The sequence below is a fragment of the Chelonoidis abingdonii genome, chromosome 2 (assembly GCF_003597395.2).
Source record: "Chelonoidis abingdonii isolate Lonesome George chromosome 2, CheloAbing_2.0, whole genome shotgun sequence".
NCBI lineage: Eukaryota > Metazoa > Chordata > Testudines > Testudinidae > Chelonoidis > Chelonoidis abingdonii.
Genome location: NC_133770.1, coordinates 101,485,322 through 101,513,015, shown reverse-complemented (window position 1 = coordinate 101,513,015; position 27,694 = coordinate 101,485,322). Strand labels below are relative to the sequence as shown.

At 40.6% G+C, this 27,694-nt stretch overlaps 1 protein-coding gene across 4 annotated transcripts in view; it reads left to right on the top strand.

The window, feature by feature from the left end:
- The window catches only part of TPK1 (thiamin pyrophosphokinase 1), a 512,817-nt gene that overhangs the window by 325,541 nt on the left and 159,582 nt on the right, over window positions 1–27,694 (top strand). For 3 of the 4 annotated variants that reach the window (XM_075062600.1, XM_075062601.1, XM_075062599.1), the window contains one exon: window positions 9,742–9,888. The exons of the other annotated variant lie outside the window; for it this stretch is intronic. In XM_075062600.1, the coding sequence (XP_074918701.1) occupies window positions 9,742–9,888 (147 nt within the window). The remainder of the gene's footprint in view (window positions 1–9,741; window positions 9,889–27,694) is intronic. 4 annotated transcript variants of the gene reach the window in all.

Genomic DNA, 27,694 nt, shown 5'->3' with positions numbered 1-27,694 from the left:
CACATCACCACCTTGGAAAAAAAATTCAAAATGAGAGCATACAGTTACTGGCAACAAAAGTCAAACAGAAAGATTGTGGCAGATCTGAAGTCAGCAAGATATTACTCTGTTATTCTGGACTGCACACCTGACATCAGCCGTACAGAACAAATGACTTTTAATGGTGCATTTTGTAACAATAACAGAAGCTAGTGAAAATGTCACTGCAATGGTGACTGTCAGAGAGCATTTTCTAGAACGTATTGACGTTGATGATACTACAGGAGCTGGTATGACAAATGTGCTTCTTAAAAAGCTGGAAAATATGGGAATTGCGATAGCTGACATGAGCGGTCAGAGCTACAATAATTGTGCCTACGTGAGAGGAAAGAATGGATCAGAGAGTTAAACCTTGAGCTTTTTTTTTGTCCCATGCAGTTCTCATCATTGAACTTGGTGGTCAGTGATGGCAGCATCAGCTTCTAGTTAGGCTGCTGAATTTTTAATGTAATTAAAAGCATCTATGCATTTTTCTCTGCATCTACTCATCGATGGCAAATTTGAAGCAACATCTGAGAACATCCGTCTCTGACACTGAACCACTGAGTGCCACACGATGGGAAAGTCGAGTGGAGGCGATAAAGCCTATCAAACACCCTATTGGGAAATAGATGATGCCATAGTTGCCTTTACGGAGGATAATGCTATGACAGGAACTGTTTGTGGGAGACAGGGCAGAGGGAAATGGATTCACAAGAAACATACATAACATCAAATTTCTGTTTGCTTTAGTTTTGTGACATGACATACTGTTTAAAATAAATTTGTAAGCAAGACTCCAAGGTTTGACCGTGATGTATCTGGAGCAAATGGAACAACTGGACAAAGCAAAGTCATACCTACAGTCTTACCAGTCCGATGAGGGATTTCAAAAACATTTCTGAAGAGTGCACAGAAGTTGGCAGAAGACTTCACACTGAAACTATTTTCCTACCCATATCAGAATACAAGAGTCACCGAAGAGAAAACATTTTGATTACGAGGCACAGGATATCCCTATAAGAGACCCCATACAACAATTTCAAAGTTGAATTCTTTAACCAGGTGCTAGATTGTGCAATACAGTCAGTTTCATGCAGCTCAAGGGAACACAGCATATATTTGGGATGTTGTATGATATTCCAAAACTCCTCACTATATACCTGAAGAAGACCTACACCAACAATGCAAGGCACTGGAGACAGTGTTGACACATGATCACATGAGCGATATTGGATGTCAGTAGATTTAGGTGATAACTGAAAGCCCTGTCAAGATACATTTCCAGCAAGATCAACTCCAAGGCTGTTCTGGAATATATGTGCACAGATAAGATGACCACCCTCTTTCCAAATGCTTTTGTTGCTCTGTGCATACTTCTAACACTCCCTGTAACAGTTGCCAGTGGAGAATGCAGCTTCTCCAAGCTGAAGTTAATAAAAACACATCTACGCTCCACAATGACACAGGAGAGGCTGGTCGGCCTTGCAACCGTCTCAGTAGAGCATGAACTGACCCAGACTGTAGACCTTCAGCAGGAAGCAGTTCAAATCTTTGGAACTAAGAAGACACGGAAAGCACTACTTTGATTATTCAAACAAATAAAAATGCCAGTGTTTACTATGCAGACAAGAAAAGTTATATTTGCTGTTTAGGCGTTTGAAAGCTATGTGTTACCATATATACTCGATCATAAGCTGGTTCGTTCATAAGCTGACACCCCCGCTCCCCCAAGATAGATAAGTAAAAATGGAAAATGTTTATAACCCATTCATAAGCCAACCCTATAATTCAGGGGTGAGCAAACTTTGGCTCCCGAGCCATCAGGTCAAGCCGCTGGTGGGCTGAGATGGTTTGTTTACCTCAAGCGTCCGCAGGCACGGAGGTAAGCCTGAGTAAACAGAAGAGTCCCAGCACTCCAGCTGCTTACCCTGATGGGCCGGGACAGCAGCTGGTGGGGAAATTTTTTTTGAGGGGGAGTAGCTGGGAGTCAGGGGAGTAACCCATGTGACCACCCCCCACATGACCCCACCCAGGACCCCTATACTCTCCCCATCCCATCCCTTCCCACCTTATCTGGAGAAGGCTGGGGAGAATGTCTCTGACTTGGCTAGAGCTGCTCCGGCAGGCTGGGCAGCGCGGCTGCAGCCTGCTCTGGCAAGCCAGACCGACCGGCATGGCTGCAGCATGTTCCAGTAGGCTGGGCCAGGTGGCGTGGCTGCAGCATGCTCCTGGCAGGCCGGGCGTCGCGGCCACAGCATGCTCTAGGGGGCAGGGCCAGGCAGCACGACTGCAGCCCCGGAGCTGCAGCTGCTTCGGAGGCGTGGGGGAGAGCAGCGTGGCCAGAAGCAGAGAGACTCTGGCCCTGCCTCTTCCCTTCTGGCTGTGCTGCCTCTCCTTGCTCCCTCTTTTGGGGGAGGGGCTGTCCCCCACCTCTCCCTCTCTATACCTATTCATAAGCTACTTCCCTTTTTTATTAAAAAAATTGAGCTTATGAACGAGTATATACAGTACTTAAAATTTTTGAACAAGGCATTTTAAGTTGTTAGTTCTCCTTTATTGAGGAGAGCAGAGCAGTACCATGAGAAGAGTAGAACAGGAAGAAGGCAGAATTGAGACCTTTCAAAGTTTTGGCCCAAGCGAGTGGGCATGGGGCCATCATTTGAGCTCCCCATCTCAGGTGCCAAACTGTTGGGGGCCAGCCCTGTGTTCCTTAAATACACATTCTTTAATTACATAATTAATTTTTTGGTAATTAACCTGTCCACACAAAAAGGAAAAAAGTCAGCGAGACCAATGTATATGGAGGAATATTGTTTAAAGCCTGTTGTCCATTTAAATAGTCTCAATACGAAAGGTAGCAAAAACTAGGCAACTTGGTCATGATGTGATGGCAGCCTTTGTTCCCTGTGGTTACCTTGTGTTCAGAATTAAGTCTCATTGTGCGAGAGAGAAATCTAACAGTTTCTTTTGAGCTGTGGGTACACAGTAATATGTGTTTGACTCCCTTGCTGTATTCTTTTATTGTATGTTAGTAACTCCTGAAATCCTTTGTGTCGTGAATTCACAAGCACATCATTTAAAGACTGCCACATTGGTCATTAGACTCCAGTTGTCTCAGAATTAAAATGAGTTATCGTGTAAAATGCTAAACAATATGGATAAGTCTTAGAGAAAATGAAGTGGGTATGTGAGAAGTGCGACCCTGTCCACACACAGCTATTAAATGGCCATGATTTCTAAGGATTTAAACTTCAAAAAATATTTTGTATTTTTGTTGCTGTGAATGGAGAGAACTTTATGAAAACAAACTTTAGATAAAGGGCCGATGATCAAAATGAAGATTTGCTGGAAGATGCATTTTAGTTAAACACAAGTTAGGGAGCTCATTAAAGGGGTATCTGGGTGGAATTTTATGGCTTGTGTTGTACATGAGGGCAAACTAGATGATCTAGTGCTCTCTCTCTGGCCATAAAATCTCTGAATCTGTGAGAGGTTCTGAGCTTTGGAATTCATTCCTCTTTTGCCCCATAACCTAAAATAAGCAGGATTTGGGGTGGGGGAGGGGAGCTGTTTTTTTTTGTCTGTGTGTTTTTTAGGGCACACTGCAAAGCATATCCATTGGCATATCAAAGACAGGAACGAGTTTCTTGTTTTTTGGTTCATGATTTTACTTTTTAAGTGGAGGTTATGATTTTTGGATGGTGTGGATGTGCATTTTTGTGTGTGTGTGTGTGAGAGAGAGAGAGAAGTTTGCATTGACACCTAGTGCTTCAGACAGATCTTTTATAAATCAGTATATTGTCTGCCCTGTTTGTCACTGCTGGTGCTAGGATTTTTTTGTAAGGCAGGGATGCCGACAATCAAAACAACAAAAATCTGACTTCTCTCTTCTCGCTTCCTGATGCTACACAGTCTTCACTTGCCTACTCATCACTGTTCTATTAGGTCTTCCCAAGTCCAAATAGTTCCTGAATAATAGATATAAGGATCACGTGAAAATGAATATCATCTTTTTTCACCCAACCCTGATATTTTATAGCTTTGTGCTCAGCAGGATATTCCTGTGATGTTTAAAACACTAAAGTAGAACTAAACTTTTTTTTAAAAAAAGTACTGTATTGTTCACTAATCTACCAAAACAGTATGGTGCCATTATTTTAAATGGAATCATATTTTAGACAATTTTTGTATAGTACTGTAGTACACTTTAATAAAAATAGAAAAACCTTTTTTTTTAACTGGCAATCTTTTACCGGTATCACACAATAATTCAGCCAGGACTTTACAGTATTATTTTCATTAGGTCCTATAGTTCATGACAAGAGGTATCATTTGTGTACGTATCTGAGAGCAAAATTCAACATCCAAATAGGCAGTTTTGCAATAGAGGGAAATGTGTAGTGTATGAGGAAAACTAGTCAAATTTCCATCCCTCTCCTCCACCCCCAGTTAAATAGTGTGTACTTAAATATTGTCAGGTGTAATGTTAAAATTGCAGCATAACAGTCCAACAAGTCAAAATAAAGTGTATTCCCTTCCATTCTATTAAAAGACAGAAAATATCAAAGTCAAACAGAAGAACACAATCTTTCCAGGTTCCCATATGGTAGAAAACCCATATCATAAAATTAAAGAGCAGCTCTCTGAAAATTGGCTCAGTGGGGCTAATTAAAGCCCCAATCCTATAGCTGACCATATGTTGTATGCAGGTCACCCACTGAGCCTTTGCAGAGCCTCTTTGATGTCAGTGGAGCTCCAGACGGGTATAACAATCAACTCACATGCTGTCAGTTGCGGGTTTAGGGCCTTTCTATTGTTAGTGATTTAAAGGACTTCTTTTTTTGTAACAATATAACATCAGATTCAGCTTTATTGAATAGGAATTGCTGCCAGTCAAACTAACGCAGTTTGTTTCTACAATAGAATCAATACAATGAAAAGGGTAGCTTAAGTTAGCTAGAGATCTAGGCTATATAACTTTATTAAACAGAAGACCAGTAAGATGAGCAGGAAAAGTGGAGGAAAACCCAAGATTATGCTGGTTCTATTTTAGATTTGTGTGATCTTTATCAATATAGGAAAATAGTGCTTTCTTCACTGGAAGACTGTGTTTCTCGTTTAAATGTGCACAGCTAATAAAAATTATTACATTAGTTCAATGTCATTTTTTGGGGGTAGTAGCAAGGCTAGGCAAACAGGGCCCACACCCAGGGCGCCGTATCCAAGGAGGTGCCATAATGGGCTCGGGCTTCCCCTGGCTGGCTGTGGCCGGACTCCTCTCTTCTCCGGCCCCTCCCCTGCACTGGGCCAGCAGGCTTCTCCCTGACCTCCCACCCCCTTGCTCCTCAGCTGGCTGGCTGAGAGGGCTCCGGCTCTGACCCATCCCTGGAGAGCCCAGAGCGGCGCGGCCGGGGCTGGTCACCGGCGGCATGGCCCACCACTCGCTGTCTGCAGCAGAGCCGGCTCCCTCTCTGCCTGTAGCCCTGCGCCGCTCGGTCTCCGGCGGGGGCCAGCTGGGCTGGGGTCAGGAGTAGCGAAACTTCCACGGGGGAGCTGGACCAAGCAGGAGAAGAGGGGGGACTTAAGGTGACAGTGCACTCACTGTCTCTCAAAATTCCCTCACGCACACAGGCTCTTACACCCACATACACTCTGCCTCTCACAGTCCTCCAACACAAATTGTCTCTCTCACACACACACACAGTCTCACACTCCTCAACGCACACACTGTCTCTCACAATCCCCCAACACACAGTCACACACACACTGGCGCTCGCTCGCTCTCACACACACACTTTTGTTATTACTATTGTTATTACTGCTTGGTACTTCAGGTCAAAATGCTCGTGGTGAGCCAGGAGTGGCTAGAGGCTGCAGGAGGCCTGTGGGCTCTGGCAAGATGCAGCCCCTGTGTGACGGCACCACAAGCCACCGCAGCAGCACAGAAGTGTGACAATACACCATATACCATGCCACCCTTACTTCTGCTGACAGTGGCCTAGGAATTTGCTAGTTGTAGCAGTTACTCATTGTGACGTTATCTAATTAAAACATGACCATGTAGATCATTGTTGCAACCACTGTTGTTATATTTGCAACAAATCTTGTACAAAATGTGGCATGTAAGATGTCTATGAAAAGGTTATGATTTGCTGAATATGTTTATCCTATTTGTATGCAAATATCATTTTTGTATTTGAAGTTATGAATATTGACTCTATGCCTGTATTTCAAATGTTTTCTCCTGGGGTAACCCCCGCAAGGTAGTTAGCCAGCACATCTTGGAGGGACTAGTCAAAGTAAATGGCTTTTCAAGGGACACTTAACTAGGGTGACCAGATGTCCTGTTTTTAAAGGGACAGTCCCGTATTTAAGCCCTTCTGCAAGAGTCCCGACTTTTTCTTAAAAACTGGCAAATTGTCCTGTATTTTCTCTCTCTCTCACCCCCTCACCCCCTATCAGTACTGGTGGCTCCTGCTGCTGGCCAGATCCCTGCTAGTCAGTCATCTGCCCACCAGTGGTGAGTAGGGGGGATCCAGTGGCCAACGATGCGGGTAGGTGTGCAAAGCTGATGGTGGGGCCTTCTACGTGCTTCCTCCCTCGCTCTCCTCTCCCTGCTTTGTCCCTTTGCCCCACAGCTCCGCTGCTCCTCCATATTCCAAACCCCCCCCCCCCCCCGGCAGAGTGTGTCCCACTCCTAGCACTGAGCAGAGAAGCAGTCCCTGGTCAGAGTGCTCAGCTCACCACTATCCTGGTCGGCAGGCTCCTTCCTTCCCCCACTGCCTCTGGCTGGGCCGGCACCCCGGGAAAGCTGAAGACCCTCTGGCCTAGGCACTGGACAGGAGGAGTCAAGTCTTGCATGTGCCAAAGCCCCGCACAGCACTGGCACAGGGAAGCCTCTCTGTCCCTCAGCTAACCTGTGGAGTGGCCAGAGGGAGGGGAGGGACAAAACAATTTCCAGCCTGTTCACACCCTGAACCTGCAGGCTTCACAGCAGCCCCCCCTGGGCAGGGGCTTAGCACCTCTTCACCAAACCCCCCACCCCGAGTCCTGCCCAGGGAGCCTAGGCCTGCTGTGTCCCCTAGGCATTGTCCCCTGCTGAGTCACCTCTCTGACTGGGTTCGCTGAAGCCCCTGCAGTCAGCTTCCCTGGGCCCTGGTACACAATGCATTCTTCGGGCTTAACCCCTTCCTGCCTGCGCTGTAGCTCGGGGATAGGAGACGGCTGGGTTATGTCGGTGATCAGCAGCAGCCTGGAGGTGTTAACTGCCTTTTGACATGGTGTGGGCAGAAAGGGACAAGCTGCTTTCAGCCATGGGGGAGGGTTCGAGGGGGGGATGAGCTCTGCAAAGACATGGGCCAGTTCATCCCTTCCCCTCCCCTGCAGCTGGAAGCAGTTCCCATCCCTTTCCTCCCGCACAGTGCCAAAAGGCTGCTGGCAGCCACAATCTCCTGTGAACCCTAGCAGAAATCTAGGGAAAGGGGGCATGTGACTCTGCCTTCTCCCCACACCTCCCCACATGTTGCCTCAGGAAGATGCAATGGCAGGTACCAGGAGAGGCAGGTCCATCCCAGGTGTCCAGCCAGGCATGGAAGGTGGAGAGCACTGGGCAGAGGATGCTGGGTTCGTTGGTCACATACTCCCTCCCTATGACGACGTGCGAGAGAGGTGTATAGGAGTGCTTGTGTGTGTCACCCCTCCCTGTGTCTGAGGGGGGGCAGGAGGGGTTTGTGTGTCACCCTTCCCCATGTGAACCCTAAAGCCTTAAGGATAAGAAGGTAAATAAAAAGAATCTAACTAGCATTATTTTGGGGGGAGGGATAGCTCAGTGCTTTGAGCATTGGCTTGCTAAACCCAGGGTTGTGAGTTCAAACCTTGAGGGGGCCATATGGGGATTTAGTTGGGGATTGATCCTGCTTTGAGCAGGGGGTTGGACTAGATGACCTCCCTTCCAACTCTGATTTCTATTTAACAGGGGCTCAGTCAACTTGATGTTAATTTGAATGTTTGTACAATTGATTGCTGTTGAACTCACTTGAATAAGAGTAATTTTGCCTGGTGTCCCGTATTCAGTATAGGGAAATATGGTCACTCTACATATAACTCACAATGGACCATGGGAGACACCCATTTACACTGAATGGACTTTCCTGTAGACATTCCATATGAAGTATAGGTAATGGTCCAGAGGTGATGCGGGGGGAGCACAGGTAGCTCGTAGGAGCCAAGGGGGGCGGGGGGCACCAAAATACAAGTTCACCCAGGGCACCATTTTCACTAAGACCTGCCCTGGGTAGTAGGAAAGGTGGCAATATTCTTGACTAAAGAAAAGGGGCTTAATTTGCATGCAAACAAGTATGCTACAATCATAAAATCTTAGCCCTTGTAATAAAAATAGAAGCTGATGTTTATTAATATATCGTTCCAGATACATGAAGTACTATTATGTGGCTCATGGGTTGCATAAAATGTCATGTTGGCACCCTGGCTGTAGACTAATGCTCTATAAAACTGGAAATTCCACCAGATGGCCATTTCAAAGCAGACGTAAAAGTTTTAGAGCTGCGTTGTGGCAAGGCCCTAGTTATGGCTAATGTGAAAATAGCATCTTAAAAAAAAAAAGTAATTACTGATCATAACTGACCTATGTTATGGTACTACTACTTATCATAGTTTACATGTAGAAGATACCTTTTGTCTGAGGGTCTGGAAACACTTTACAAAGACTGGCAAATGTTCCCATTTTACTGATAAGGAAAGATACAACATGAAGAGGTTATGCCTTGCTTGTTAAGTGACAGAGTTGAGATTATAACCCAGTCTGCAGACTCTGCGACCTATTCCAAGCAGTGTTTTCTATTGGCCAGGCAACTGGACAGGTGACCTGAATATTATTCCTGGCTCTGCCCCTGACTTGCTATGAGGTGAAATGCAGATCAATCAGGGCAAGATTCTGCCATCCTTACACTCACCAATACTTAACTGATTGAGCAGACTGAATCAATTGGTGGGTCTGCTCCTGAACTAAGGTACTATGCAATAAGAGCGTGGCAGCATTTATTTGCTTTGGTTTCCCCATTTGTAAAATGGGGATAATGCTTATATTTGTTAAAGTACTTTGAGATCTCTGGATGAAAAATGCTATGTGCGTGTGTGATGTTATAGCTGTTCTTTCATTACTGGATTAACCATCACTGACTATGAATTTATAAAGCATTAGTCTACAGCCCTGGCAAACACATGGAGTTTTATTAACCCAGGAGTCACATAATAGTATCCAATGGTACTAGAATGACTTTAATATGAGACTCTATGTTTGCTAAGGGAACACAGAGCAAGTGCCTCTGCAGATAGTATCTTCAAAAGTGTCCTCGTCTGTGTTTGTTGGGTTTAATTCATGAGCACATGCACAACTAACGTGAGCTAAAGGACCCCCCTGAAGATTTGGACTTTTGAGCTGCCAGTGAGTTCACAAACACATAGACACAAATTAATTGAAGTCACTGGATTTGCAAATAGACCAGTCATAGCCCATAGATACTTAGAAGTCGCTAGCAGACAGATTGCCAAATCCTGGAGTAACATTCCTATTCCAAAGACTGTTCATCTGGGTGAAAGCCTCTGAAGTTAAAGCATTGTTTGTGTTCCTGTCATATAAACTCTGATATTTTGTTTTGTATTTAGAGAATTGTCCTTAAAGTTCTCTTTTTTTTCTTTTAGATTGATGTGATTGTGACCTTGGGTGGACTTGGAGGACGCTTTGACCAAGTCATGGCATCAGTGGAGACTCTCTTTCATGCAACTAATATCACTCCCACTCCAGTTATAGTTATTCAAGAGTGCTCCCTCATTTGCCTACTTCAACCTGTAAGTGAAATGAAGTATGAGACCACAACAAACATGATCCTGCAGTTCCAACAGTCAAAACTGCCACTTCCCTTACCAGGGCTTCACTTGCTTCAGGACTGTAGAATTAGACTCTAGATTTAAAATAGATTTCTAGCAGCTGGGAGATGACTTATGGCCGCACGCCTGCAGAAGTGGGATATTTTGCACCTTCTGTCTGTAGAGATCAGGATTAACTCACCAAGAACAGATTTTAAATAGAGGGTGGGAAACTGAAAAAGTGAAAATTTAGTAAGTGCTAAAACTTTATTCAGTTTTGTAATTGGTTATGAATGGAAATATCTTTGAACTTTTAAATTAATTCCAATGGAATTAAACGTAGCTCCTTCTCCCCTTTTTCATTTTAATCAGAAATATATGACTGACAAGCAAGAGAGAAACTCAATAGGAAAATTCAAGGGCTTAACAAACATGTCAGACAGAATTCTCATATAGTCCGAGTGCTGCAATTTATTTTGCCTGAAATCCAGATGTGATTAATGAGGGAATCTATTTAGAAATGTGTTGATTTTGTGGTGATCAGGTTTTTATCCAGTTATTGATTCAGAAGATAACACAAATGATAGCTTGTGCAGCTTTCACTTTTAAGATTGAATTTAGAAGCAAAAGCTGAGTAAAAGAGCTTTTTTTTTTTTCTAACAGCTACTTATTGGTTTCTGTTTGGAAATATTTTTTCTGATGGCTGGATTTCTGGAAGTTTTACTAGCTATACACTTTTATCCAGTTTGTCTTATAAAATGAGTTTCACTGGCAAGTTTGATGACCAAGCCTGCACTATGCATGTGTGCTTCACTGTAATCTGAGAGGTATTAATAGGGTTCTATAAGAGATAGCAGATTTAAATCCACAGAGGCGAATTCTACATTATCAACATGAGGCACTCTGTCTGTAGGAGGGATGCTGGGCACAGGAGCTCATTTGCCACTATGACAAGGAATGACTGTGATTATTAGTTGCAGAGCTAAAAGGAAAAACCTGGGCTGAAGGATAATTGCGATCAGATCTGAAAGTGAGAAGTAATTTACCTATGAATGATTTGCACATACTGTACTGACACTAAATTAATTTTAGGAAACTTTTGAGAAAGCTAGCTAGAGCATTTTGAGGAGTTTCAATAAGATTAGAAATGCCCAGTTTAGCGATTAAAATATTTGCTTTTATCATGTAGCTATTTTAATTCTTTGTATTTAAAAATGGCTTCTAAAATGTCAGCGCTAAGATTATGTAATTTTGAAGGAATAATTCGCCCCCTAACAACCTGAACAAAAGTCCTTTGTATCATTATTACTTTTTTATGCAGTGTGTTAATTGAGTTTTTTTGTTTTACTGATAATTTTTTTACCCCTTTATTACACTTTTACAAAACATGTTAACACTGTTATTCATTGGCATAGGCTAATACTTCTTTCACTCAGTTTCTGGCTAATGTACAGTATTGCCAGCTGATGACTTTTATAACTCCAGGCTGTTTCTAGTATTCAGAAATAAAGGGCAGATTCAGGGGGCAGGCATCTTACAGCAATCTTAAAACTAACTGACACACAATTCTGTTTCATTGCTGGTTTAAACTTGTCACTCCATTGTCTTCCATCTGCTGCCATGGTCCTTTCAGAAAATAATTTTAACTCTCTGTTTTCCAGATAAAATCAAATAAGTAGTTTATAAATAGGAATAAATAATCCTATATTGAAAGTACTTTCTTCCTGTTCTGTTCAATTTAGGTTTACATTATGATAGTTTCTCTTGTAAATAACTGAGGAAAATGACAGCTCTTTTTTCTTTGTAATTTAAAATCAAGGTAGGAGAGAATTAGATCTCAGTGGGAGATGAACTGACTTTTTTGAAATAATGCAAGTGAGGAACAAAAGAAGTGGGATAGCATGATACACAAAGACAAATTATAAAATTAATAAGGACATCTGACACAGATGTGGCAGTGTTCTGCAGTATTCTCGAAAAGCCTTATCTGTGGAGTCCATTGCATTAAATGCAAAGGTTACGTATTATTGTGGGCCTGGATGATCAAAGGACTTTACTGAACAACGTGGCAGACAAGAAAGATTTGGGGGGGGGGCAGTATGTGTGAAGTGGAATTCCTGGGAAATACTTGGGGGGGAGATGAAAGCAAATGTCCTCCACCTGTTGTTCAAAATCGAAACCTTTGGAAGCTATGCTCTGAGGAGAAATCCACTGTTTGCAGTTCACCTGTTCCTGGAGGTTGGAGCTTTAAAAGGCCCAAGCTGTATAAAGAAACAGGTTGATATGCACAGTCTGAGTTCTTGCTCTAAGCTGAAGAAGTTAGGAATTTGTAACCACAGGAAAACCTCTTTGTCAGATTTAAAGGACTGACCTCCTATCAGAGGTGGGGGTGATCTCTGGTAAGCTTATTAGTGTACAAGTAGGTTCTTCTATTGTTTTAATGTTTTCTCTCTGATGCTTTCACCTTCAGAATAAATATGCTTGCTTAGAAAGAGTTGTGGTAATTTATAACTGTGGGCAGCTATGATGTTGATAGATACTGAAGGAAGAGCAAAGCACTGACTCTGGCCTGTTTAGGTAGTTTGGCTACCTGGGAATAATACAATGTAGGCAGGGAACTGTGAAGCCTGGAAAAATCCCAGTTAGGTAAGGAAAAGATAGGGTTTTCTGCTCAAGAGAGGTGATTGCTGGGAGCCGAAAGCTTAAAAATAGGTGCCCTTGCTGGACCACAGAGGGGAGATCACAAGACAGTTGCCCTTAACTATGACAACATCTTGCAAGGAAATCTTTCACATTCATGTAGCATGCAGATCAGAAACCATGCTCTTTTCAGGAGGAAGGATCCATTTTTGTTGTTGGGTTTCTGGGACAGGGAAGTATGAGCAAAAAGCATTTTATCTCCAGATAAAATTAGACTTTTTTGTTAACATAAGAGTATAGTATAGTTCTATATTATGTATCCTCCCTATATGTTGTTTGTTTGTTTTTTATTTATAACCAAAATAGAGAGAACACTTACTCCATGCTGTACACATCTTTGATATAGTTAGAAACAGTGTGACATCAACATAAAGCCAGCAGCTTTCCCTAGTCCCACCCCTCAGAAATAATCAGCAGAGATAGTCACACACCAAAATTATCTTGCCTTACCCACAAACGTCAGTCTTAATCATTTTTGTCATTCCCCAAAAGCCTGAATAAAAGTGATCCTTTCATTGTGCCCTGAAGATTAACAGATTTGGAAGCTACTGCTGATCCCAGGGCACTGGTGTCATCTCCCATTGAGATGTGCCACTTGCTAAGGAGGCTGCCACGGTCTTAATCAGCTTAAATTTCTGGATTGTTTTAAGATGTAGTTCCAGGTAGAGTTAATTGCAGTAACCTGTATTATAAACGAATATTCTATCAGAGGACAGATACGTAATGCTTGATAAAGCATTTATAATCCCTGTTTGTAAAATGTGTTTTTAAGTATATGAAAGTATATAACCTAATCAATTTAATGTCAGCAGTTTTTTATTCTTTTAAGAATGATCTCCTGCCTCATTCATTGTAAATCTTAGAATTCAATCTGTCAATTGATTCTTTTGTGTATGGCTGAGTTTGTAGAAGTGGATAACATGATTAGGTCAGGAAAGCAGCAATGCTGCTGGCTCATGTTGTGCCCTTAGTTAGTCACATAACCTCTTTCTGTACCTTTATTTACCTGTCTGTAAAATGGGTAAAATAATACCTCTAAGAGCTTCATTTTTAGGCTGAACACTTGTAAAGCACTTTGGTTTCTTCAAAGGAAAGATTTCATACTTGTGGAATTTTTTTTTTTTTTTTAGTATGTCTCATTCCTCTGACTATAAATAGGGAGGCAGAGTAGATGCTCCAGCAGGTGACATTTCCTTTAAAGCAGTTTCCAGTGTGATGATTTAAGCAAAGAATTAAAAATAGAATACATGTCTCTGCAATGAACAGTGATCATATTTCTCTCTGTGGTGAAAAAAGAATCCTTAATAAGGAATAATCATTTCTTATGAACAGGATATTTTATGTACCAGTCCATACTTTTTATGCTTGAAATTTTGCTAATGTCAATTACCATTAGTATATACCCTGGCTGAAGAACATTAGGCCCTCAGAGTCATGTTTATCATGCTACCCATGCTCAGTATGAATGGCTTAAGGTTTCACATACATACTTTCTCATTTTCTGGTACTGTGCTTCTCGGGAGTACAGAAACATTAGCTTCTGTACACTGAGCATAAATTATCTTTTATCTGTGAGTTTTATGGCAGTTTGTAATACAAGGTAATAGGATTTATGACCAAGAAATGAGAAGATGTCCAAGAGTTAATGAGGCATGTCTTTTCATTATACTGAGCGGAGTTCCGTGTTCCTCATGCAGGATTCCACCATTGAGATGTGGGAAGAAGTATTGCTACTTGTACTTGAAAATATGTTGCACCAGAATACTTTTGTCAGTTATCTAACTCTCCAGAAATGCTGTTTGATCTATTTCTTCCATGCTGTGTTGTACTTCCTCGTGTTTTTCCTTCTCATAAGAAATAATGAGGAATGCAATAATGCTCATAGAAACTGAGGAAGGAAATAGAATGCTGATAATATTAGGAGTGTAACCCTTTTGGTTAAATCTAAGGTCTCGGGGTCAGGATTCCTGGGGGGGTTTTCTCAGCTCCACTGCTGACTCAGTGTGTAGTCTAGGGCAAGTCACTAAACCTCTGTGTGCCACAGAGTTCCCATTTATAAAGTGACTGAAATACAATCACCAGACTGGATGTTGTGGAGTTTACTTACTTGTAAAATACCATAAGATCCTGAGATGAAAACCTCTATAGAAGTGCTAGATAATGCTGTTGGTAATAGTTGTAATAATAACTAACAGGCTTTTAATTAGCTTCCAGAGCTACACCTACAAAAAAAGAGGGGCAGGTACCATTTCTTCTGCTCTACAGATTTAGGCTCTGATCCTGCCAGTGACTCCACAGGGGCAGACTCATATGCCTTTGAAGTCATTTGGGCTCTGCACAGTGCAGGGTTTTGCAGGACTGGGGCCCAAGTCTATCCTCTCAATTAATAGGCAAACTACTCAACAGAGGCAAATGTCTGCCTGTCTTTCTCTCACTCTCACACATACACACATGTCAAGTTCTGTGAACTGATTTCATACCAATCAAAACTTTTGTGACTAGGCACAGTTAGTGCAGCATGCATCAACAAGAAAAAAATATAAGATTAGGTACTTGCTCTCCTGTGGTTTGTTGTTGCAGTTTGGTGTGGCAACATCTTTTGCCTTGTTTGCCAGGATGTGCCTGCTTGTATGGTAAGAGATAATGGGAAATCCAGATAATATGTGGTCAGCCTCTGAGTTTCCTGATCTCACTCCTTTCTTCTGATACAAGGCTGTCTCTAAGGTCCTGATCTCACTCCTAATGAAGTTCCTAATAGTCAGATCTCAATTCTTGAGTCTCTCCTCACTCTTCCTCCACAAAATTTTGGAACATCAATGTCTATTTTGAATATACTCTTGGCATATTGTGAGGGTTGTCTCATTTACAATGAAGCCATGGTAGTCTGAGTGAGAGAGCTCTTTAAGATTCTGTTCTAGAGATATCAAAATATTTAATTTCCTCCTTCTCTTCTAAGGTTGCATCTCATTTAGTGTTTCTGTTTCTAGCATGAGGACATCACCGCTCGAATCAAAGCAACGAATCTCTCTTCTTCTACTTCCAAAACCTCTTTTTCTACAGCTGGCCTAATTCAGGACCTTGCATTTTATGGAGTTCTTAAGGATAAAATGCTCCATCCCGAGAAAGCAAATCTTTCTGCGGCTACCTGTTGAAGAAAATAATACATTTCTTTCCAGCTGAATGGCTGATGTCTAAAACTAGCCACAGTGAAAATGGACTGAATTCCTCCTCTGGGAGTCTGAACCTTCACTGAGGGTTCTGGGATTGTTGTGAAATACGTTATGTTTCTAAGGCTTCATACTAATGCCTTCCAGAAAAGGTTATGATACACTTTACTTTGACTTGCTTAGCAGGTGGATTTATACTTGAAACAATACTGAATCACTTAAAGTTCTCCCGTAGTTATTGGCTACCAAAGATGGTTCCAGAGGAGTGAGTGTCTGCTTGAGGAATGCCAAAACAGAACTATCTAGGAGAATAAGACATGATAGAAACTCTGGCCATTTTATTTTACCCCTAAAGCGGAGCATTTTACATTGGCTTTCCCTGCAGTCAGATTTAATCATGATGCTCTAATTCCAGTATTGGGCAAATGTCTTGCTGCCTCTAAAGTCTTTGGATGTAGCTAAGCCTATCAATGTGAGGTACTTGCTTGCCTAGTCACAGGATGGTCCATATACTGAAAGTTTCATGTCTTTATATGCATTTGTACAGCACGCCTCTCAGCTGGGGTGTGAGGGTGATGTTTATGTAAATGGGTATATAGTAATATAAATATAGTCCTAATTAAAGTCTTAAAAGTGCCAGTACCCTTGCTCCCTCGCTTCTTAAGAAGCTCACCCTGAGGAATGCACTATTTCCTTGCTGAAACAGAAACTTCATTTGATTTCACAAGAAGATAGCTTTGCCCAGCTTCTACCCTTAAAAGAAATGCAAGTCAGCACTCCAACACTTTTTTTTAGAAAGAATTCCTTTCTCGCCCAGCTCCTGTAGGAAAATATCGGTGGGATAACAGTCATTGGATTCACTATTGTAGTATTGCAGCTTTGATGACACTGTATAAAAGTGGCCTACAAAAGCCTCTATTTCTTTTGGTCAAGGCTGTGTAACCGTCACCATTTGTTTCCTGCATCTACTGAATTCAGTTGATCCAGATGTGATTGATTTTTTCCCCATTCCCATTTTAAGAGTTGGATGGAATTTATGAGCTATCCTACTTTTTGCTCTTTCCACAGGAAAATCGAAAGGCAAATTTCTCACACTGATACTTTGTTGAGTTGTTTTGTTCCAGTATGTCACATGATTGCTGTCAAATAAATTTAGAAATATTAAATAAAAAGTGTTAAAAATATCCTTGTAAATGCTCTTATCCTTTTGAATTGCATAATTAGTATCAGTAGAGAAGTGCAGTATTACACCAATTTTCAGAAGTGTGTTTTAGAATAATCCTGAATTTTGTGAGATGGTGTAATTCAAATGTGGTGACAGAGCACTTTGTAGGGTAAGTGGAGGGACTGTTTGCAGTGTATGACAGCAGATACTTACAAAATGTTTCTATTTAATACAGGCATACATATAAAATATTAAAGATTGTATGCGCCTTGCATACACAACCCTTGCATACGTGAATAGTCTGTACTCATGCAAGTGACTGCTTTGAAATCAGAGGTCAATTTGCTTATGTAAGAGCTGTTCACATGAGTAAGGGTTGCAGGATAGGGCTCTAAATTGCAATGAAACTTGAAGACAGTGCTTGCAGGATGCTAGGCTTTAACTTTTAACAAAGGCTTTATATATCCAAACCACCACTATCAAACGAGGTACATTTTTCATTACTAAACAAATCCTCTTTTAGCCATATTTTCTATGATACAAGGGTAATATCCTGTGGCCAGTTAAATTAACCACACAACTGTTGTTCCTATTAACCTCTGAGATAATGCATCTTCCAAAGAGTATACTGATTTAACTAGAAATAAGCTAATTAGATTTCTTTTGTATTTCTAAAATCTGGACTCTGCTATTCTTTGAGTCAATACCCAGATTTCATTACTCTCCTATGGTTCTGCTGTCAAATATTCAATCTTTGTCCAACCTTCTAATTAGGTCCCACAACAATTCATACATGAGCATATTGGAGCATCCTGAATCTAATAAAATTCTTCCTGGGAGATTGCTTACCTCTGCTGTTGACCCTAGCTGTTGTAATGGGACTCTGTTAATATTTTAATAACTGATCGTTCCAGTTTCATGAAAACAGGGTGCACTGTACCGAAAGAAGCTTTCTGTTAAAAGACTAACTTTCTTAGGGCTGGGATTTTCATGTTGGCATTGTTGTTCTTCACTTTTTTGTAATCTTGATTTTTACTAACTTCTTTTTGCAGTACTCCGATACCCTTCATTTGTGTGTGTGATGCAATATGAACATTTTCTTTTGCCATACAAACAAATTCTTCATATATCATGTCTGACTGGAAATTGTTCAGCAACTTTCTTTCATTTCTTTTTAAATGAATTTCCATTGAGTTATATTTGAAAAAGAATAATACACTCAGTATAGTAGCCTCTATAATATTTATTTTGACTTTTTTGACACTATCTGCAGTTTCAGGTTTTATTCACTGTGCCACAGACTTTTGTATTGATTAGTTCCTGATTGTACTTCAGGAGTTATGATGGGTTGAGGGAAATAGCTGGAAGTATGGACAGCTGGGTTTGTTAGGCAAGGAGATATGGGGAAGGGGACCTAAAGTAGTAGGATAGCCACATTAATTAGGTGTTTCTACTAAAAGAGTCAACAATTAAATAATATGACTGTTACATTGTGGTCTTCAGGCTTCAGAGTTAACACCCCATTGAGATTGATGGGAATAGATCATACCTTTCATGTTTTGTCTTGGGGTCTGTCTACGTGCAAAAAAGGTATGATGCTAACTTGGATTAAATAGCAATGAAGATTTGGCAGACCGGATTTTAACTCAGATTAGCAGCTCGAGTTCAAACTCAGGTTCCTCTATATGGTTTTACATGAACTGCTGACCTGCCATGTGTCCACTGCTATTTTAACCTGAATGAGCTAAAGAACACTTTTTTCTTCTTCAATGTAGACATACCTTTAGGCTCTCTGCAGACAGGCAGACTGCAGTGAGCAGTTCAGGTTCTATTGAGCTAGAAGATTTTATTCATAACAAAAGGACCAGGAGAGTTTTTCTTTTCAGTCAACTCTTAGATTCTCAACTACAGCTTTGGAATTAACTTGCTTTTCATGCATGTATATGCTTGTAATAATGAATTCATGTTGATAATAAATACTAGAAGATCATGATTTTGCTTGGTTTATCCAAATACGGGAAACAGTATCCATTCCAGATTTTGCCAAGAAAACCTCAGTTAGAAGCCATATAGTTAGAAATAGACCTGGCTTACAGCATAAATAAACAAGACAGCAAAAGAATGAAAAGAAAACAGAGGAAGTGATTTGCCCAAGGTCATGCAGCACATCAGGCAGAGCTGAGACTAGAACCCAGGATTCGCCAATGCTGTGCCCAGTAGGCCACACTGCCTCTCCATAGAGCATCTTTTCCCTTATCCTACTGCCTTATTTGAGGTGAATTTCTCCTAAAATGTTCTGTAAGGGGAAACATGATACTGTGGTTTGGTTCCCACTTCTAATATTAATAGGACTCTCGTGATAGGTGGAATATGTAAGAGGTGAGATTCTTCCTCTGTCCTCCATGTAATTTTGATTGAGTGTTGTAGAGAAATTGGCAGTGTCATGGGATCTGTAATCTATAAAACAGTTGCTTCTGGAAGGAAAATAAATGTCTGAAAAGTATTTTATTACATGTTATTAAAATTGTAGAAGGGAAAAATGAGTATTTGTATTCCTAGATTGAATGTAAATGCCAGGAAAATTGAGCTGATAGAGAACAACGTTCAATTATTATGTACTACGAAAACCAGAAAATTCAGAATGCAAAATTCTCAGTCTGATCAAGGCTTTAATGACTGGTATTTTCCTTTACAGAAAAACTGGAAATGTTTTTGAACGCTTAAATCTCAGAGTACTGAGTTCATCCATACTCAAGTCCCATAACGATATTGAAAAATGTTATCTCTTAAATTTGATCCCATTGTAAAATTGCTCAGGCTTTTCAAATCCCTTCTAGTATCAGTGTTAATTCTGTTTCTGCCTTCTTGGTGGATTGAGCTATATATGGATTGACTACATTTACTCTTATTGTTACTTTAGAATCAGCCTGGAAAGAAGGATTATATTCAGTAATATCTGAGGCCCAGGGGAGAATGCTATACCACTCTGATAAATGAGCACATGTCCTTACTGACTTAGTGAGATATATTCAGTCTCACCACAGAAAGTGACTTTGAAATCTGAATTTTCTTATGTTATTACCAACATGGTTTTATTATTCCAACCCATGTACAGATATATCCCCAGTTTTGCTGAAGCCGTGCAGTTATCAGGTATCACCCCCTACAATGTCCTTCGAGGTGCTGGTAGAGACCGTGCAGAAGGCTATCACCTTTAAGTCGGTTGGAATTGAGAGGGTTTGCTGATGATCCGATCCATTGACTTCAGCAGGAACAGGTTCTGCCCTGTAATACTGACCATTGGAAGTATATATTTTATTACAATCAAACAAAATATAATTTTGGAGATAAATGTTTAAAAAAACCCAGTGAAACTTTGATTGCTCATTGCATTCCATATTCTCTTACTGCTTCCCATTTTTATAGTTAAATAAAATATGATATTCATATTGGTTACCAATTGTAATGATTCACATCATAGAAATGTAGCACTGGAAGGGACCTTGAGAAGCTCAAATCCAGCCCTCTGCACTGAGCCAAGTAAATCTGCCTTGCAGATATGCACAGAGAACACATCCCTGGCCAGCAATCTTAAGAACAAACATGTGCCACAAAGTGTTAAGAGACCAGAGTCATATGGGAACAGAGAACCTGCTCCTATTGAAGTCAATCGCAAAATTCTAGTGGTCTTCACCCAGAGCAGGAATGGGCATAGAACTACTGCTGTTAGGACAGGAGGCTATTAACTTTTCTGGAGGTTATAGAGAGATCTTACCAGACCCAGTAACATCTGTGTTCTTTTTTGGCTTCTGAATGTGGTTTTAGAATGGTTAGAATTTGTTGTAGCCTTACTGATGTGTTTTGTTGCAGACATATTTTCCCCTTCACTTTTGATGGTTATGTTTTTATTAACTATTTCCTGTAGTCTTGGCATAATGTTTATATAACTCTGTAATAAATGAAATACAATTTTAAAAAGAAGCTCAACAGCCAGGATCATTATACTAGTGCAAAAGGCAAATGTGTATTACTTGTACAGGTTAGATTTAAGCATACAGCAGTTAAATTCAATTAAACTTAAGCATGTGCTATGTGCTTTGTTGAATCAAGGCCTGCAAGTTTAAAGGTATAGTATCCCATTTTCCATCCAGTCCATAATGCTAAATTAATCTGTCTTCTCTCTGTATTTTTCCATCAGTATGTAATACTCACTGAATTCTTCATAGGGAAATATCTAAACTTTACTGATTTCTACATCTGTTTCTGAATGATTAATTTTATTAGAAGTTCCCATTCTTTGTTAATGGAATTACAGTCTTCAGTTGTAGCAATGTCAAACACCTGAGGCAGATGAAAGAACTACACCGAGAACGGAATCCTTTTGATCTAACTCAAGGAATAAATTATCTGATGGACCAGTAATTAGCTCGCATGGTTCCCATCTAGAAACCAAAGTGCTGGCAATAAAACAAGAACTTGCTTCTTGAATCTGAGCCATTTTAAGCCTCTTCCGTGTATTCCACTAAAAAGTGTAGTACAGTAGAATCCCTTTCCTGAGGCAAATAGAGGCCAGCATATTCCATCCCCAGTGACATCTCTCTTGGGGAAAATAAAATTAAAAACTTCTTCCTAATAAATAAGTATTTTCCTCCAAATTATAACTACTGGCAGCTTTTTCAGCTGGGGAAATACCTCAGAAGAAGAGGCCAGTGGAAGGTCACAGTGGTAGGCTTAACTCAAGCATGCCAAAGTAAGAGCTTATCGTTAGCAGCAAACCTGTTAAATTTGTATACAAGGAAGAGCTACCCACGTGGTCTGTGCCACTGGAGTTTGGGAACTCAAAAGGCATTGGCAATAACTTCTCACTTGGGGACAATGGAAATGTTAAAGTAATTAAATGAACGACAGCTGGCAGATTCATGTGGGGAAGGCAGATGCCAGAGTCGTCTCCATGAGGGGCATTCATTCCTCTTCCCTGCTTTCTATGGGTGGAAGATGGAAGAGACAGAATTGAAAGCCCAACAACCTCTTGCTCCTTGATTGCTGCTGCAGAGTAGTTTCCTTGTGTACAGGGCTGCTAACCACCCTCTGAAGCCTCTTTCCTTCTCAGTGGTTCTCCGCACCTCCCTGTGACTGAAAAGCCTACTTCTGTCCCTCTATGTGAGGACAGTGAAGTTCTTGGGAGCACACAAATGCTAATATTATCCATTGTGCCTGTTCATGTATACTGTGAATTAAACTACATCTAGTTAGAAACCTGTCCATTTAAAGAAACTCCACCCCACTCACTCTTACAGACATTTTTAGTTTCTTTAGGTGGTGGTGGTTCAATGAATTCAGTTGAAATGCTACACTGTCAGTGGCTTAACTGCCTCTAGGTCACTTGTGTGTTTGACTTTTCAATGGAACTCCTTTCTTCCCAGCACATCCACTATTTATGACACAGCGTGAATACCAAACAACCATCATTAGTTTATTCATTTACTAATAGTAATTCCTCCTCGTAAAAACTACTCCATACAGACCTGATACCAAGCTACTGCACTTTACATTCTGCTATATATCTCATTTGACCTTGAGGAAGTCGTATACCAACATGAATTTAGGAGTTAAGTCTCTTAACAAAAGCCTTTCTCTGATTGCTAGGAACAGACACATTCAAATATCAAATCCATTCTTCAGGAAACTATATTTAAAAAACAAACAAACCTTGAACATTTACCTTTTATCCCCAGTCATGTGGAACTGAGAATAGTTTGTTATTTAGTGCAATCCATTAAAAGGTGCAAACCACTCAGAAATAACGGTCAGTACTAGGCTGAGGTAGCTGACATAGTTAACCATGTCCAAAATGGTGCTACTCAAATAGAACTGATGAGACATATCTCCTCCTTGCTCACCCCTTTGGTACACCTGGTCACCAACATTTACTTGACCACTATCTTCTGATAATAAAGCAAAGGTAATAACTTATTTGTATAGTGTCAGGAAACTATGTGCTGTGATTTGAAAGTTCCTCATTTTAAAAATGGCACAAGTCTCTAGACTTGCGACTGGCACAGACAAATGTTGCTTTAAGTTGACACAACATCACTGTGTCCTCCTAGGAGCAGAGTGAAAATCTCTTATGGGAAGGAGTTCTTGTTGTACTTCATAGATATGGTTGCGGAAAAGCAGGTTGAGATTTGTTTCCTTGGAGGGATTAAAACAAGTATCTTCTCTGTTCAAATGTGCCACTATTTCTCACCGAGGTTCTGGAGATGCTCGGGGAGCTTCAGGCCCCCACTGGTTACAATGAGGCAGTAATTTTAGGGCCTTCTCAGAAACCATCTTTTGACACTTGTCATCTTGCTAATTACCCCTTGGCTTTTAATCTTCTTTGGGAGAAAAGTTAGAGATAGATGGTGGGAAAGTAAATCTGAGAATACTTGTAGAGTTCAGGCTTCTTCAGCCCTTGCTCAATGTAGTTTTAGGTCTGGGTATGGTACAGAAATGGCAAGGTGTTTTTTGTTTGTTTTTTGTTTGTTTCTTGCTGGCAACGAATGAGGATTGCTATGCTGAATTCATTAAATCGATCAATTGTCGGTGATACTGTTGATCTTGTGATGTTGCTTGACATAGTGAGCCCCTGGTGGGAATAATTGTTTTGACATGGCCATGTTCTCGTCTTATTGAGAGGATGCAAGATGCAGTGGTAATACTGATACCTAGTTTTTATATTGGCCCTGATCCTGTGCTACAACGATCAAATTCATATAATACTTTGCATCCATAGATCTCAGAGGACTTTATAAAGCTGGGCAATATCATTATCCTCATTCTATAGATTGGAAGACTGTGGCACAGGGAGGTGATGTGATTTGCCCAAAGTCCCAGTAAAGCCAGTGGCAAATCTGGGAATAAAACCTAGGTTTTCTGAGTCCTAATTAAATACCTTATCCACTGAGTCATTTTGCCTCCCTAACTTGACCGTGAGCTACCTTGTTGATGAAACAAACCTAGTCCCAAACTAAAATATTTATTTTTCTTTTTTATGAATTCTCAGAAATTCAAAAAAGCAACAAAAAGTTCATAATATAAAATCACTTCTGTTATAAATATGGCAGTGTCTTGCAATATCCTGAACAAACCTTATTAAATTAAGATCGTAGGAGTTCATTGTATTAAAATGCAAATGTTTGTGTGTTTATTGTGGGACTATATATAACATCTCTAAGGGGGAGACATGACTAATGTCTCCAGGGCAGTGTTATGAGCTTCAAAGGACTATTTGGAATAATGTGAACTAAAGTTAGGTGGGTTTCCTAGGAAGTACCTGGGGGAAGGGAATGCAAATTCCTCCTGCCCCCTACCCCCACCTGACCTAATCCTTTGAAATTATGTTCTAAGGAGAAGCTCATTGTCTGAATGATTACCCATTCAGGGTTTCTTTGGGTCTTTGAACCTTACTCTACAAAGGAGAAACTCACTGATTCGTGGGTGTGCTTGTCGTGCGTTAACAGCTGTTATGAACATGTAACCACAGAAGAACCTCTTGGAGGGGTTTGAAAGACTGTTCACATGCCAGAGCCCTTACTGAAGTTGGAGGTTGATCTCTAGTAAACTTCTTAGCATGTATGTTGTTTCTTTTATTATTTTAATGTTTTCTCCGTACTGCTTTCTCCTTAAGAATAAATGTGCTTGCTTAGGAAAAGCTGTGTGGTAACTTAATTGTGGGCAATTGTGCTGTTTGTACCCTCTGAGAACGAAAGCAAAGCAGGCCTGCTAAGGCAGACTGACTTTCTCGGGGACTCACTGTATAGGCAGGGAACTGTACAACCTGGAAATACTCTGGTTAGAAGGGAGAGAGATAGCTGGGGAGCTGGAAGCCAAAGAGTAAGTGCCCTTGCTGGACCACACAGGACAAGTACGGGAGCAGTTGCCCTGAACAGTAACAACTTCATTATAGTATCAGAGGGGTAGCCATCTTAGTCTGGATCTAACTTCATTATAGCATTCAGAAATGTATTCTGTGATGCTACAGCAGCATTACATTTAGGAGAAAATAAGATGTATACAGAAAATTAATAATCTCAATTCTAAAAAACACGAGAGCGATCTTACATCAACAGCTGTTAATTTAATTTCATGAGTTATTTTTTATGAATAATCTCACCAAAGGGAGAGGAGGAAGAGGACTAGCTAGTCAAATTCTGGTAAACTGTTCAACTCATTTGAAAACCTGTGTCACAAGGTTCTCCTTCTCCTCTTCTCTTTGTATTTGAGTAGTGGATGTTTTAGCATCCAAGTATATTTTTCCCCTCATCAAAATATTACAAAACCCTTCACGATTGTCATCATAGATCACACATATGGCAGGTTAAAGGATGGTTGTGTGCATGCTTATTTCATTAAATTCTTTTTTAAGCATTCCTATCTTTCACCTGCCTAAAATATTTGTAAGGAGAAAAATAATTATACATGTGACAGTCTTTCACAGATGGATGAGCACAAGAGAAGCATAGACCAGCATAGAAATGAGCTTACAGTTAGACTTCAGTTTTGTTCACATTCCAAGAATTTTCACAGAAAATTCATACATTATGTCACCAATGCAATGAGCTGTCATCTACACAAAATACTGAAGCACAGTAATGTTACTCTTTTAATACATAATCAGAAAAAAACATTTGTGGATGAGAGGACAGGAAGAATTTCCATGCTCTAAATTTACCTCATCTCTAGTTCTGGGTGTTTCCTAACCAAGGAATGCATATGGTGTGTGCTCAGTAAATAGTGACCTAAACGTTGGTTTAAAAAAAAAAAAAAAAAAAGATGAGATGTGGTTTCGCAGGCCAAAATATTTTAAAGTATAGGAGGAAGCATGGAGAAAGGTACTGAATAGGTTGTGGGAGAAGCAGATGAACTGGGAGTCAAAGCTAGTATTGTTCTGTCGCTGTGCCTCAGTGGGTTACAGCTGAGAATATGAGATTCAGGACAAACCACTAAGAAATAGGGCAGACCCACCCCAAACTGGTGATTATTCTAATGTTAGACATACCACGCCAGTAACAAACATAAACTTCGGTCTCACCCCACTGGTTAACAAGAAGTCAAAAATGCAGTCCCCTTAGGCATTCCAGCCCTTATTTCACCACCTAGACACTAGACTTTATGATGAGCGGTTATTGAAAACCAATTTAATCAAACAAAGGGTTCTTCTGATCTCAAGAGACCAGCCACATAGCCCTGTCAATATATATAACTCAGATCTTCCCCAGTAATCACACTGTTGCCAGTCCTTTAAAAGCTAAAATCTAAGGGTTTGTTTCTAAGAGAAAAGAAATGGAGAATTAGTATGGTCAGTAGATTATAGCCTACAAGAACTTTGCCATGATTGATTGTATCAGGTTTGAAGAAGTGATGGAATAAACTGCTTTAGTTTGCAAAAGTCTCTCTGGAAATTACCCAAATATCTTGAGGGTCATCAGTCCTTGTTTGGAGCTTTCTTGTTACAAATCCAATCCAGAGAAATGAAGCAGGAAATAAAGACACAGTTGTGATGTTTTCAGGGTCTTTTATACCCTCTCCCATGTGGATGGAATGTCACTGTCCCAAACAAAGCTCTCAGTCTCAGTTTATGGAAAATTACAGTTACAAGATGGAGTCCAGGGTCACATGAGCAGGTCACATGCCCTTACCTGGCTTTGATGACTCACAGGAGTAGCCATTGCCCACTTGGAGGCTAAGGCACCAACAGGGAGACTTGCTGGATGAGACAAGTTTCCTCTGTGACCCATTGTGAAAGTTAAGTTTTCTTTAATGGACCAGAGTTTGAACAGTCCATTCACAATGTGCTGGCGAGACTGGATGTAAATTATCTTGCGGATGTTATTCCAGGAGCAAACACATTTGAAATGCAGCTACACAGGCAATATTCATAACTTTATGCATGTATCATCTCTGTATCACGGGATCAACATACTTAGCAGATCATAATTTTTCCATTGACACCTTATGAAATAGACTTTGTACAAGATTTGTTTCAATTGTATAACAATGGTAGCAACAATTATATACACAGTCATATTTCAGTCAGTCAGCATCACATATTGGCAGAATAAAAGGAGCAAGGGGAGACAGGCAAGAATGTAGATCGACTATATAGTCACGGCCACAGTTATGCAATTGCCTTGAAGGCAAGGAAAAAATATTTCCACTAAAGGTGTTTCAGAAGTCCAGTTGGTAAAAGAGCAAAGACAAGAGTAACATGAGGGGAAAGGAACAAGCCAAAATAGGAAAAGTACAGGTTAAAGAATATTTAGATGAGTTAGATGTCTTTAAGTTAAGCGGGCCTCATGAAATTCATCCTAGGGAACTTAAGGAATTAGCTTAAACAATCTTGGAACTGTTAGCAATTATCTTTGAGAAGTCCTGGAGGATGGGTGAGGTCTCAGAAAACTGGAGAAGCACAAGCATAGTATTCCTATGAAGACTGAAGAGGGACCTGATAACAGTTTTCAGATATGTTAAGGGCTCTTATAAAGAGACTGTGATCAAGAGTTCTCCATGTGTCCTGAAAGTAGGACAAGAAATAATGGGGCTAATCTGCCACAAGGAAGATTTAGGTTAGATATTAAGAAAAATGTGTAAGTGTAGTTAAGCTGTGGAATAGGCTTCCAAGGGAAGTTGTGGAATCCCCTTCATAGGAGGTCTTTAAGAACAGGTTGGAAAAGCATCTGTCAGGGATGATCTAGATTTACTTGGTTCTGCCTCA